General features: G+C 37.6%; 1 protein-coding gene across 2 annotated transcripts in view; it reads left to right on the forward strand.

Moving 5' to 3' along the window:
• Positions 1-14,903, forward strand: part of nckap5l (NCK-associated protein 5-like) — a 29,334-nt gene extending 14,431 nt beyond the window's left edge. The window contains exons 2-12 of one of the 2 annotated variants that reach the window (XM_084098705.1): positions 4,937-5,065; positions 5,153-5,221; positions 5,861-5,899; positions 6,113-6,232; positions 6,569-6,655; positions 6,735-9,853; positions 10,563-10,698; positions 10,782-10,857; positions 11,246-11,545; positions 11,687-11,835; positions 12,796-14,903. In XM_084098705.1, coding sequence (XP_083954831.1) covers positions 4,946-5,065; positions 5,153-5,221; positions 5,861-5,899; positions 6,113-6,232; positions 6,569-6,655; positions 6,735-9,853; positions 10,563-10,698; positions 10,782-10,857; positions 11,246-11,545; positions 11,687-11,835; positions 12,796-13,047 — 4,467 coding nt within the window. In that variant the 5' untranslated portion in view covers positions 4,937-4,945 and the 3' untranslated portion in view covers positions 13,048-14,903. Of the gene's footprint in view, positions 1-4,936; positions 5,066-5,152; positions 5,222-5,860; positions 5,900-6,112; positions 6,233-6,565; positions 6,656-6,734; positions 9,854-10,562; positions 10,699-10,781; positions 10,858-11,245; positions 11,546-11,686; positions 11,836-12,795 lie in introns of both variants that reach the window. The other variant, XM_084098704.1, reaches the window with a different exon arrangement.
• Positions 14,904-15,025: the final 122 nt, after the last annotated feature.

The following is a 15,025-nucleotide window of genomic DNA, read 5'->3' on the forward strand; positions in this document are numbered from 1 at the left end:
TCATCCTCATGTTGTTCCCAACCTGTATGACTTTCTTTTTCTTTTGTGGAACAAACAAAGGTGCATTTATGAAGCATATTCCAGCCACTCTTTTTTAATGTATAGAGCTGTCAATATAATGCAGTCAAGCTCCAAAACAACAAAAAACAAGTCAAATTTATTTGTATAGAGATTTATACAATATTTATTGTTTCAAAGCAGCTTCAAAATAATAAATGAATCAATTATGAAACAAATTCAATTTCAGAAGGAAATAGTGTGGTTGTTCATCTCAATTTAAATTCAGTGTTGTTTCAATTCAGTTTAATAACTGTCAATGTTGCAAAAAGCACCATAAAAGTGGTCCATATGGTTCATGTACTATAGTGATGTCCATTTTTTTTTTTTTTTTTTTTTTATTGGATCTTTTAAATAAATCAGTTGATCAAGATTCAGACTAATCTTGTTCTCAAGTTCAACTCAATGATTCAGTGATTTGTTTGCAGCAGGTAACAGCTCATGAATGATTATCAGTAAATATGGGTTTTCAGTCTTTTTGTTACAACAAAGGTGTTGTATGGCTTTTGAAGACTTGGAGTATAGCAAACAAGTCGTATATGAACCGTGTTTATGGTGTAATTTTGGAGCTTGACAGACCTAGTCCCCATTTACTTTCATTATATTTAAGTGTGGTAAAAATATTCTTCAAAAAATCTCCCTTTTTGTTTTTGAAGAAACAAATTACAGGTTTGGAACAATATGAGGGTGAGTAAATAAAGACACAATTTGCATTTCATCTATTTAATCAACAAAAGATCCCAGTACAGATATGGATAGGCTGTGGCACGTGTCCAGCACAGAGCGATATGACAGTGTGTATGCAGCAACCTTAAGTTTAGGGCCAGATGTAAACTGATGCTAATCTGCTTAGATCCTTACAAGAGCACAGAGGATTAGCCCTGTTGCACTGAACACAGTACTTCTGTGTTTAAGAAATGATTGTGCTGCAGGTGAGGCCAATAGCCCTCAGGAAGTCTGTTCTCGACAGAGCCACAGTTCGACAATAATACAAGAGCATCACCGCAAAATGTTAGTCACGATTTGAAATCTGATCTGTTGCCTCAAAATAGGGCTGCACAATATATCGAAATATCGCAAATGTATATATCGCGATATGCATATCTTGCAATAACTGGGGTCATGAATAAAAGACAAAGAGAAAATCACTCGCTGCTCTTGGCTGAATAACTTTTGTAGCTTTAATAAGAATCAGTGTATATTTAATTCATACAGTGAAAACTAAGCAGTGTTTTATTTTTAGATTTGATTATTCAGTTTCTGTTGTTAAATAAACCTAATGTGGAAATACCTGAAACCCTAAACCCTGTGGTTTACACTGATGCTAAAATAACACTTCTTATGCTACAGTTTATTTTACGTTTATTTTACACACTATGCATTATCGTATCGCATATCGAATATCGCATTATTTAATGAGTTATCGCATATCGCACTTTTCTTCAATATCGTGCAGCCCTATCTCAAAAGCAGTTAATGTTTCTAATAGCAGTTTGACTGTTTGTTTGTCTTTCTCCATGGTCTTAGAATTTTTGTGTGAAACCTTGTATTAATAGTACTTGTTAAGGTAATTGAGTGCCAACTCAGCGGTTTGGTTAAACCAGGTGTGGTAGGGCTAAAACTGAAAATTAGACTTATGAATTTAGATTAATTAGTTAAATTTAGACCTGAATTTGAAGATGAATGCAGAATAATATTAAAATAGTTATTATATTAATTATAATATTAATTACTATCAAAATGTATTTATTCGACCATAATGATCCATATTTAGTAGCTAATGTTAGTTTTAGTTAGTCTAAACATCTCTTGAGGAATGTTGAGTGTTGTCTCTCTTTTGAGGAAGGTTAAAAGTAGCAGCAGAGGGGAATTTCTAGAGGACTGACACTCCTCTATCCACTGACAATATTATCATAAAGACTCCAGAATAGGCTTTTGAGGCTCTGTTTCACCAGAATCGGCTTACTCACCCATACATTTTCCATTGCTTGTGAGTGATTCATAGATGAAAAGAAAGATGGTCGAGGCTTCTGGTGATCTCTTGAGATTTTGCCCTGCCCTGGCCACCAGCGATTGGAAAGTTGTCAAGCATTAACAACATGGGGTAAAAATGGAGCAGAGACATGACACAGTTCTAGCTAATCCTGTATTGCGAATGTTGTGAAACCAAAATGTCACCGCTTGCGCATAATATGTAGATTTAACTTCCTTGTATCTCAAGATCATCTTTATCACAGGACAGGCACACATGAGAACGTGAGCGTGACACAGTGAAATTCAGAGGGCTGTTTTATGTAAGTTTTACTTTTCAGAGTAGACAAGAGTGTTAACCTGGAATACCGGTTAGTTCTACTCCGCCAGCTATATTCATTCTTCAGAGGACTATCATATTAACTTGCTTTTTTAAGATATAAAATTTCATTAAGGCTTTTTGCCCAAGCCTTTGGATTTTTACTATATTCCTTTCTTGGTGAGTTAATTTATTTTATTTTTTAATATATAATATATTTATATTTTAATATATTTTAAATGTATATCATTTTTTTGTATTTATTTTTTATATATATGGACTATTTATCTATTTATCAAACATCTGGTACATTGGTAGTAAAATATGTTTAAGGCATTTAGTTTGTAAGATTTATGGATTTGTAAATTAATTAAATTCCATATTTTAACTACGATTTACAGCTTATGTATCTACTTTCATTTTGGATAAAAGTGTCTTCTGAATAAAAAATGTAAATGCTTCCTTTCTTTATGGGTTGATCACAGTTATGGTACAAATACATCTTCTGTCGGAAGGCTATTCCTTGTGTCTTTGTGAAAAGAATCTGTCATGTGAAAGGAGCCTCCTGGCACAACAGGAACTACCAGCTCTATAGTGTGGCCTGGAGCCTGTCGTAGTGCCATCCTTTACTGTTAAAACAGAGCAGTGTTCTCTGACCCGCTGCGCTCCGTCAACCCTCTGACCCCCATAGCCTTTGTATTCATTTGCTTTCAGATATGGAGTTTCAATTTAAGCTATTCACTCGACAAAGAGTTAGACGTCTATAGATAAGCTTGCCACATAAATGAGCACACCGAATAATTAGAGGATCAATTATGAATGAGTCCCATGAACATATTGATTTTTAGATTCAATTTTGCAATGATAGTCCATCCTCTGACTACATCCAGTGTTCATATTGAAGGTCAAATTTATGGTATAGTGCAGTGCTGGGAATGGGTGGATGAAGATGACTGGAGGCTACTGTTGTGGTATAGTGAAACAATAAGGGTGTTTACATCATCAAAACACTGATAGCCATCAGTATTTTCAACACGAGAAGAATGTTTAAATGAGATTTTGATTTCAGTTCAAAAGGTTAACATTTTATTAAGAATGCACAATCTGTCAGTTGGTCACATCGGTTTTCAGCTGATGAATGTTCATTTGAATTGGTCCGATAAGTAAAATTGGTAATATCACAAAATGTAAATTCATTTTTAATATCGGCCAATATAGCCTATTGGTTAATGGGCTTCAAAATATAAATATTTTTCGGTATCAACCATAGCAGTGCAGCCTTACATTTATTAAAATAAAGATGTTTATATGCAAAGAGAAATTGGTGTGATGGGCAAAATTCTTGGTTTGCCAATCAGATTTGACTTTTATTCTCTTTGAATCTTAATTCGTTTCACTATAATACAATAATTTATTAAATCATTGTCATTGTTTTAATTTCAGAATACCTCAGACTTTTGAGTGAACATGTCTTTGAACACGCTTTTGTCATCTAAGTTCGAATGCAGGTCACGAGGATCCAATTCTGTGCCCCAGTCAGTAAGTCAGTAGGTCATGAAACGGCGTGATGGCTGGAATCCTCTAGTGTTTTGAGTACTCTTTTGTCTAATCCCCTCTGATGACACTATTAAAGTGAAGATGTGATTTGCCAGGGACTTGAGTTCTGCTTACTCACTCCCAGCTGTCTCAAAGACTTGATAGTCACGCTAACTCTTTTACGTGCTCTGCACTCACTCATTCACCCTTAGACACTCTCAGAATAAGCCCCACCCAACAATTAACATATAATTTGCATACAGGTTGACTTTGCAAATACAGTTTTTACAAAGCTTTTTATTAATGCTCACGCACTAATAGTGATAATTCAAATTCAAATGTAAAATGTAGTTTTCATTTTATTTCCTTTTATTTCACAGTTTTCATTTTCAGTTTCTTATTGGCTTTTCATTTTAATATTGGCAGTCTTGCCTCGGGATTGTAGTGAAAATGAAACGTCAAATCACCAATTGCATTTTATTTTTCAATTTCACAGGGATGATGCATTGTCACTGTAAATTTCATTGTAATGAAAATTTTAATTAAATAATTTAATTTCGTTTTCAATTTTGTCACATATTTTGTGTACAGTTTTCTATAATGAAATTGTTAATCTGGTTTTAGTTTTCATTTTTATCATTTTTGATTTATTTAAAATTGGCAGAAAATGCCTTCCATACACCGGCAGTGTGAACTCAGAAACTCAGAAAGTGCACTAGAATGTGTGGAAAGCTGATTTACAGGTTGTTCAACCAATTGTTTATTGTATGCAAACAAAGGGCTTAAAAAGTAAGAATCTGAAATTCTGGAGTCTGTAATTTGTTGTTCATTAGCACATCAAAGGGTTACTTAATACCTGTCTTCAAACAAGTTTTGCAAAACACTTCCCTCATCTTCCATAGGTTGGTCAAACAAGCAGTCCCGTCCCAAACTCAAGTAGTGATAGCGTGTCTTTCACTCACAGCACTTTATGTAGTGGGTGGGGGAATTATAAAAAATGGCACAATAAAAGGCTATTTTTTCTCAAAAAAACTATCTCTTTCTTCTTGTTAGGTAAAGACAATGTCGGAAGAGGCCCAAAATAGAGTAGATGAGGACTTTGAGTCTGAGGAGGGTGATCTTGAGTCCTATCTAGAGGAAGAGAGTAGCAGTGAGCTTCTGGAACGAGTGAGAGAACTTCAAGTAAGTGCCATATACTTTAACCAAGAATACCATTTTGTTTACTTTTCTTCCTCGACTTGCTGTTTAAACTGTTCTATTTTTGTACAGGCCGAGAACTCTGCCCTTTCATTAGCAAACGAGAGTCAGAGAGAAGCATATGAGCGATGCTTGGATGAGGTGAGTTAAATATTGTTTTTTTACCAAGCCATACATTTGCCTTCCTATGGAGATTTGCAATGGTTTTTTCTAATGCAGACAGCCAATTAGATAAATAAAATCATAAAGGCCCTTATATATTTCAAGTGAAATCGAAGATGAACGAAGTTGTGTGGTGTCATTTCTTTTTGTGGAACGAAGTTCGTTTTGTGTTCGTTTCGGGAGTTCGAAACAGCTTGCAAATCTTCTGAAAGTTCGCTCTTGCTGGTAAACACCTTCATACTACCATTGGTCCATGACGATTATGCCATAGCATAGGTAGGTGTGCTCTGAGGATCCGGCTTCTTTGACGTGGAAATCTTCTTCAGTTCATTTCTTCTGTTCAGTCTGTCGAGGTCAGACGTCCGCGAGTAAAAACATGAATACATTGGAGAGCTTTACAGTAGAAATTGTAATTCTAATGGAAAGAAGTTCTGTAAATGAGTGTTTTTTTCATGTTTAATACTGTAAAGCTGCTTGCTTTTAAACAATCTATTGTATACAGTGCTATATAAATAATGTGAGTATATCAGGGCCTTTAGTCATATAATTATTTCATTAGTTAAAACCGTTAGTCAAATGATACATAAAAAGTGTAATAGTTAATGTGTTTGTTTTTAGGTGGCCAACCATGTTGTCCAAGCGTTACTCAATCAAAAGGTAAAAACTGTGTGGTTTTGCATCAGGAACTGATGAATAAATAAAAACTTTATTTGAACTGCAAAGTCTAAAGATTTATTTATATTTAATTTATATTTATTTTAATTATTAATTTAATTTACATTTTTGATACTTATTTTTAAATATATCTGTTGTATATTTTATAAATGGTATATATTTTTAAAAATGTTATGCTATAAATTATTCTTTTAGGATCTCAGAGAGGAATGCATTAAGCTGAAAATGCGTGTGTTTGATTTGGAGAGGCAGAACAGAACACTGTGTGAGCTCCTGCAGGAGAAATTGCACAGTCAAGCATGTGTTCATACGCAGGTAAATGATTAAATCCTTCAAAATATGATGGAAAAATGCATAGTGCAAGACCTATTTAAGTGGATGTTTTTCACAAAACATTCTTCAAACTCCACAGGGATGTCCTATTAGGTTTGTTTGCAAAATGAAGAAAATGGCTCAATTAACCTCTTCCTGTTTAATTTTCCTGGTCTGCTTGGGCAGCTTTTTATTCTTGTGACCTCAAGGATTTTGTGTGTAAACAGGCAAAATATCCTTGTTGTGCATGCATACTTGTGATAATTTTTTTGCATAAACCAGTAATTGATTCATATAATAAGAAGCTTAAAGCTTACCTGATGTGTCTTATCAAAGCAGCCAGGACCCTGTCTGGAGCACATCGGCGAGCTGCAGCACAGTGAATCTAACAAAGTGATTGAGGCTCAGAGGACCGCACAGGCCAAGGTAGAAGCCGTACACAAAGTCTTTGTTGAATCTGTCTTTTATGACAACTTTTCCTCATCCTTATAATTTGGTTCCACAGGGCAACAGCGAATGTGCACAAAATTGCATACCTGAGACCCAAGGCTCATCCACGTCCATGGAGGCCATGTCTCCATTTTTGAAGAAGAAAGCACACATTTTGGAGGTCCTCCGTAAGCTTGAAGAAACGGATCCGCTTCGGTACCATCGTTCCTCTGGGATTCCCTCGATCTGTGACTACAGCCAGGCTCTTGCCTCTAAGGAGGCTGTATTAGCCTGCAGAGACAATTCATCCAGGTGCAATGCACCCAAAGCACATTGTTCCCATTCCTGCCCAGATGTTTGCACACATCAGCATTTGAATGGAGGAGAGCACAGTAATGTAAAGTGTGGTAGTTGTAGCACATGCTTGATGCTGTCCAATAAAGATTCAGTCAGCTTAGCCAAGAGTAGCCACAATTGTTGCACTTCAGCCCCCATTACCATCGATAACCTCAATTTGGCTCGGCCCGATTTCCAAGAGAACATGGAAATGCAGAGTCTCGTGAAACCTGCCACAGGTACAAGTGAACTGTTTGTAAATAGGGCGTCTGGAGATATGTCCATTCTTTCAGCAGAGCAAGGTCTTAACCCACCAAATGATCCCCACCCATTAGAAGCCCCTGAATCATACTCGAGATTAACCATTTCAGAAAGAGATCAGCCCAGAGGAGTCTCAGGTCATGTATCTGTAGAAACAAGAGACAAGAATAGGTTATCTGACTTTCTGCTCGAATCTCAATCCAACAGGTCAAGCAGCAGCACCTGCAATGAGACTATTTGTGATGATAGCACAATTGATGTGGCACTGCTGGACTCTGACTTGAAGCACTTAAACGCTGTAGCGCCACAAAGACTTGAGAAAGAAGAGTTTGCAACGAAAGAAGACACTGACTGTGTCTGTCGAGCTAGCATAGCCACCTCAAAGCTGCCTACTCTTGGACTCAAAGACAATTTACAAAATACACACTGTGAGATGGACAGCATTGAACCAGTCCACAAAGGTCTGTTATTTTCTCCCAATGAGAATCATACTGCCTCAAAAGTACTGGATGATATCTCTGTCCCTGTGAAAGACACCCCATCTGACCTTCAGTCCATTAGATCGAAAGTTACGGTCAGCCCGAATCAAGTTTCCTGCCTTAGAGAGGTCAAGGCCTCGCCCTCCAAACTGCTCAAGTTCCTTAAAATACCCACTCTTGGAGAACGTACTGCAGTACCTGCTCCACCTCGTCTCAGTCCTCAGTTGACTCGTAGCTCAAAGATTCCTTGCCGGAGCAACAACTATGAGGTGCACAATTCGCCTGTAGCCACGCGAAAAGCCACCACAACAGAGAGGCAAAGACAGCTGCCCCCTTCTAAATCGGAGTCCCACTCTGCTCCAACTTCTCCACCCCAGCCTGATGATGTTCCTGCACCATTGCCAAAAGAACTTGGCTGTGGTATCCCTAAAACAAGTCGAGTAGCCAAGCCTGGACAAAGTTCTCATGTTCAAAAGACCCCTCAGAAAATTCCACTCTATGAAAACGTCTCGGATATCTCCAAAACGTGTGGCACCGATGTATCCCAGCTGCTTGGAGAAGTGAGCTCATCTCTTCAAAATTCCAGCCCAGTTAGTGAAGGTGCGAAAGGAAAGCAGACAAAGTTTGGTATAGAGAGACCAACGAGTTTCAAGCAGAAGGACATCTCACCTGAATCTGATTCTTCAGACCAAGAGGACAGCTCGGAGAGCCCGGTGTGGCATAAGCAAGTCAATCATCGCAGTCTGCCTAGTCAGTCATCATCCCAGAAGGCTCAAAGTGGGATTAGCACGAGGTCCAGGAGCCAAGAGAAAAGCGAAATGGTTGATAATGATTCACAGAGCTCCGAATCACCTTTTAAAAGGAATGATCCACCGCCTGTTCCTAAGAAATCAGGGATTGGTAGACATTCAGGTGAATCAAGTCATTCTTTTAAAGAACGACTGGCTGCACTTGGCAAGTTAAGGAACCCGGAGGAGTACACAGCTTGTCCTCCGCTTGCAGAGAAGAAAGAAATTCAGTCTGCTGCAAGCATACCAACACAAACTACCGATAAAAGCAAAACTGCTGACAGAAACTCTGATTGTAAATCAGGAGAATATAGACTTCCTAAAAATACAGATTCCATTGAGGATAAATCATACCATTCAGTTCATCTTGATGGTGCTGTTTCGAAACAACAAGGAGCCTTTCAGCATGTTGAGCAAGCTGTCAGGTCTCTTCCGTCTAGCACATTAGTCTCCAAACTTGAACATGAATCCTCTAGAACATTCCTAGCCAAGCAAGAAAGCCCAAAATCTAAGATGCATCCACCATCTACTAACCTAGAGGCTGCGCAGGCTTTGCGCAGCTATGCTAAGAATACAACACCCCATAGCCTTTCGTATAATGCAAAAAATGTCACTGGTCCCCAGAGTGCCAGCCCCAATAAAATCCCACTCAAATCACCAACTAAAACTGTGCCACCCTCTATGAACCGAGATGGGAAGCCTACTCAAGAGTTTCAGAGGTACATGTCCAAATCTGAGGACAGAAGCCATCTCAGGGCCAATAAGAAGAAGAATTCTTCCTATGGAGAGAGTCTTCCTCCTCCTCCACCAAGGCCGGTAGAGCCCGCTGAAGAAAAGAGGCACTCTGCCCCCAGCCCACAGTCTTCTATCGAGCAGAAGGTCATGAAGGGCATTGAGGAAAATATGCTGAAACTGCAAGAGCAAGATAAAGGGCAAATGGTTGAGGTCAAGCAAAAAGCTTCCAATGGAATTGCCAACTGGTTTGGTCTGAGAAAAAGCAAGTTGCCAGCTCTTAGCCGTAAACCAGAAACGTCGAAAGTGAAAGATGATAAGAGAGAATGGAAACTCAATATATCCTCGGTTGGCAAGGATTCCAAGGGGGCTGCGAAGAAACCAGAGAGTGAGAGCCTAAACATTTCTATGCTGATTGAGAAGGCAGAGGGCTTGCATAAAGCTCTTGAAGAAGAACGGGCTTATGTGAATGGAGTGGCCTTGGACCGACAAGGAAAGGGACATTCCTGTGAGGTGGTGATGGACCAAGCCCAAGGCCAGCTGTCTGTGATGTACAGAGGAGTGCCATCTGACAACTTCATGCAGCAACTGCTAAACCGGTAAGTACAAACCAACATATACAGCAACTGATTTTATTTGGAAATTTATTTTAAAGATGGCATGGCATTTCAAGCAGGAAATTCCACAGAACAAATGTATTTGCCAAGTCCCATTTGGTTTGGTACAATGCAAATAAATGTATAATATATAAATTAGTTTATTATTATATATAATATTTTCAGTTGTATTTTCAGTGTTTTTATTCCAAGACATTTTCTTTTCATGCATGAAGCATAAAAGAAACCCAGAAGTCAAAGACAACATAAATTCTGTGTGGACTTAACCTTTAAGTGCAGAGTTGTTGTGCAGGTTTTCAGATGATAAAGGTTAATTAAAATAACTGATGAACGAGTAACGTGAGAAAATGTGTTTTGAGACATTATTTGAATATGACTTGTGAGTCAGCTGGCATATTGTCTAGGCTTCTGCATATGGCTTAACAAATTAGAGAGAGAGTTCAACCCAAATTTAAAAATGTACTCTCATTGAAACGAAACGTTTGTTTTTTTTGTTTTTTTGTGTAGCTCAGAGTTTTTCAATAAAAAGCTCCAGAAAGCAGATACGATTATTATAAAAGTAGTACATCTGTAGTATTCCAAGTATTCTATAACCATAAGCTTTTCTGAGAAACAGACTGAAATGTAAATATACTGTAGACAAACAATGAATAGTCTTTTCACATCAATTTAATTCCGATTCTTCTATAAGGGTTGATGGAAAGGACACTGGTGGCATCAGTATGGCACATCGACGCCTCTCGTTTGACTGTAAATCCAGACCTGTATTCAGTCACCAGAGCGCCGGCATTGCTAGTCAGACAAGAAGCAGTGATGACATGGAAAAGGTAAAAAGTGAAATTCATGAATATAATGGACATTGTTGTTTTAAAAGTAGTTTAATGTTAACTTGACTATTCTTTTTTCACAGGTTTCTGCGTTACTGAGTAAAGACGTCACATCAGATGAGAACCTGGCTGAGACGATTCATCATGAACATTTTGCAGGTAAGGCATGATTACAATGCATGACATCATGGCTTTCAATGTTTCCAGAGGCAGGAATTTTGATTGGTTAGCATGTAGCAACAAAAACGGGTTTTAACCTGTCACTGATGATAAATAATCTAGGTGCGTCTGAATTTCTGTGGCTCCCATATGTGAGTCACACAGCAACAGATGTGTGGCAAGCATTATTTGGAAGTTTAGCGTGTGATCCTTTGTCATGCAGTGCTACTATACACTAAGCACAATCATTCCTACCTACCTACCTACCTACATACATGCATAAATGATATTCATGTATATAATATTCATGTATATAATAATCATACATTTATTTATATGTATATATTCATATATTATTTATGTAATATTCAATATACTTTTTTTTAAGGATCTGGAATCTCTACACACACCCTTGACAGTGGCATTGGCACCTTCCCTCTTCCTGACTATAGTGCAAATGCTGGTTGCAAAAGCATTCCCAAAGGGAAGGCCCATGGGGAGTGTGACCCTTCTCATCTCCAGGGAAAACATGGCTCAGGGATGAAAATGCCTCATAAGGCCTGGACTTTGGAGAGAGAGTTGTCATGTTTAGAAGAGGATTTTATGGGGGGTCAGGATATGGACCATCACACCAGCAATTTGGAGAACAAGATCCCATCCAGCCAGATTGTAAACATCGTTCATGAAGGTATATAATACTTTAGCTGTCATTTATGTTTAATCAGTTATGGGAGTTTTCAATAAAGAATGAGCATGCATTAATTAATTGGAAGGAGTTCCAGGGGGTGTTTTTTCCCCTCCATTTCTCAGCTTTGATTTATCTTTTCAGGCACTGATATCTGTGGAGCACCTATGAAATTGGGCCCTACAAAGAACTGGACTTTCCCAAACCTCAAAGCATCTGCAGAGCCGTCTGAGGTTTATCTTGGCGTTGGTGACGGAGTGGAGCCAGTGAGTCATAAGAGTTCATTTAAGAGGGTGAGCATCCCTTTAGATCCTAGTTTCACCCAACAAGACAATTACAGTACAACAATGCAATCCAATTCCCTGTTTTATTAAACTGTTAAAAAATTACCTTTCCCAAACTTTTGAACATATGTTTTTGGAAGAAGTTATGCTCTCCTAGGCTGCATTTATTTGATTAAAAATATTGAAAACATTAATATTGTGAAATATTACTACAATTAAAAATATAATTTTTCATAACATAATTTGTTTCTGTGATGGCAAATCTGAATCAGCATCATTACTCCAGTGTTCAGTGTCACATGGTCCTTCAGAAATCATTATAATATGCTGATTTGTTGCTCAAGAAACATTTCTTATCATGGTGAAATGAAAACTGTGATCCAGTTTTTCAGAATTCTTTCGATTCTAAAGTTCAAAATGATCTTTTGTAACATTATAAATGTCTTTAATGTCACGTTTGACCAATTTAGTGCATCCTTACTGAATAAAAGTATTAATTTCATTCAAAAAACATCGTACTAGCCATCAAACCATCTTACTTGGTAGTGCATCTCTTTTAGTGTACATAGTAAAGTTCAGCAGTGTGTTTGCTTTCTTAAATTTAGATTACCTTTGCCACCATCTAATGTTCACTGAAAGTTAATCTTTAAAAATGCTAATTATATAATAACAATCTAGCAAATCTCAAAATGAATATCCATTTTTCATACTGTACATTATAATGTTTTTGGGCCTAAATTGACTCATATCATTTAAAATGACTGATTTTTAGTCCGTTTATTGGTTGTCTGCCAAACCATAAAAATAAATGTCAACCAGAATTTTAATATCAGAGTATCATACAGATTGCAATAAAGTATTAGTATGATTAATGAAATTATGAAAGTATTATTATTAAGATGAGACTTTTCTGTCATGTACTTTTCATTGTTACTCACTTTGCATTTTTTGGGCTTTTTTGTCCTGCAGCGCAACAAGGCTAGTGATTCCGTAGCCAGCCGTGAAGGAGACCCGAGAAGTCTTCCTCAACCCGGGCAGCCACGTAGAGGCAAAAGCCGTATTCCTGCAAACCCGGAGATGGTGAGGGACACTGGTCTGGAGTTGGTGAGAGAGAGACCTGACGACGGCCTGTCTCCAAGCCATCCCCAGGTCCTCGAGACCCCCGAGTCCCTGAGCGATTCCCTCTATGACAGCCTGTCCTCGTGTGGTAGTCAAGGCTGAAGTGGTTTCAGAGGGACTGAACGATAACCAGGTACCCACCTTTTTGTACCCCGATTCTCGTGACGCTTCAAATATTTTTCGAAGGAGGATATTAACCGGATAACCCATTTTTTTTGACCGAGAAAAGCTCATGCCACATGTTACCCTCCATACACGAAATACCCACGTTTCTATCCTGATGGTTGGAAAGAAGGACTTTTACAATGTGTTTGTGGTGGTGTCATTTTAGCCCATTATAACAACTCTATCATCTCATTCGTGTTCTCTGTTTCAAGTGGTAGCAAAAGTAGTGACGCTCGGCTCATATTATTGTTAAATTGCATTTCAAGGACGAATCCAAGCTCATCGCGACAGTCTTCCAGTTTTTAATCTCACAGAATGTTCTGGTTCTCATGCAACATCAGTGCACACTCTCTTTGGTAACATTTGTGTAAAGTTATTGGAAAGTGAATGTTAATATATGTGATTTTCAATTAATTTAATATGCATATTTCATGAAAAAAACTGAAAAAAAACATGCATCTGTGTAAAACTTGCGTCAGCCGTAGACTTTTGATTCATTGTGTTTAAAAAAAATAAAACCTCGTAGCAGCAACATACATTAAGTGCTATTCATATAAGACAGAGCTACAGTGTTCCACAGTGAATTATTATTTACGTTTATTTATTTATTTTCTTTGAGTAGTGTGGGAAGACAAGACCACCTTTTATTGGTTACTCCTTTTACGTTCTGTTCAAACGTGTACTGTGCCTGAATTTGTGTGTACGTGTCTCGCTGTGCGTCTGTAGGATAGTTTGCTCTCCTGACCCGGCCATGACTTGTTTTTTTTTTTTGTGTATGTTACTTGTGTTTTGCAATGATTTAAAGAAACTTGTGACTCATGATGACTTAATTCTGAACTGTGTATTGTTGGATTACCCTGCGTACAATCAGTGAACTTTAACAAAGCTTAAACTTAAACCCAAGAAGTTTGGCTCTGGCTGACTGGACATGAGAGAAAAATCATCAAATCATTCCTTTTTGAAAAGGTGGCTGATGATTTCTTTACTCTTTATGTTGACGTAGTAACGCTGACTCTGCCTTGCGCATCTTTCCACAGCTGTTAGAAATTACCCTCCTGTGAGCCAGGTTTCATGTTGATTACTCAGCAAAAGGGGTTTTCTTTGGGAAATGTTTTTTTTTTTTTCTCCCCCACAAACCCATCATATTTCTTCAGCATAAAGCATTTTGGTGCAATTCAAGTTAAGGTGCATTGCATGCATTTAACTGTGGCTAATCCTGTGTAATGGATTACAGGCAAAAAAACTTTCCATTTTCAAGTGGTTGCTCAAAAAGCCATAGGTTAGTAGAAGTAGTACAACCCGAATCCTTTCCAATCTGTGCTGACCTCAATAGCTGTTTTTTAACGAAGCGACCACAACAAAAGACTAATTAAAAACATTCCCGAGCATATATACTTTGTCATTCGACAGTCTTTCCAGGCCTGTGTAAAATTTTTGTAGAGATAAATTAACTTTGTAGTCATCCTCAATCTTATACGCATGTTACTTAAAATTCTTGTTTTCTTTTTATAAGTAGTTTGTGTTACTATCGTAGTTCTCTAATTTGCCTGCCGTTATAACCTTTGTTATTTACTTTGTTGTAATTGTCAGGAATATTTTATATTAGTTTGGTATGTTTACAAAAGAATTTATGATGAAGTTGTTAATATATCTGTAAAATGTTTATATAAGGTGCTATCTGATTTTTGTTTTCACTCTGTCCTGCAAAAGCCATAAATGTGTTTTCATAATCTTCTTTCTAAGCAATCGCCATCACTCAATAAAACTCAACTCAATAAAAACCTTTTTAAGTACGTTTTTTTGTAGTATATTTATTACAGAATATGTGACGCATATCTTCCTAAACTGTGTGTTGGATTCTGGTGCCCCTAGTGGTCAAAGGAGGACGTACAACTTGCTTGTCAGATGACGGCAA

Source organism: Abramis brama (genome assembly GCF_963993115.1).
Source record: "Abramis brama genome assembly, chromosome: 22".
Classification (NCBI taxonomy): domain Eukaryota; kingdom Metazoa; phylum Chordata; class Actinopteri; order Cypriniformes; family Leuciscidae; genus Abramis; species Abramis brama.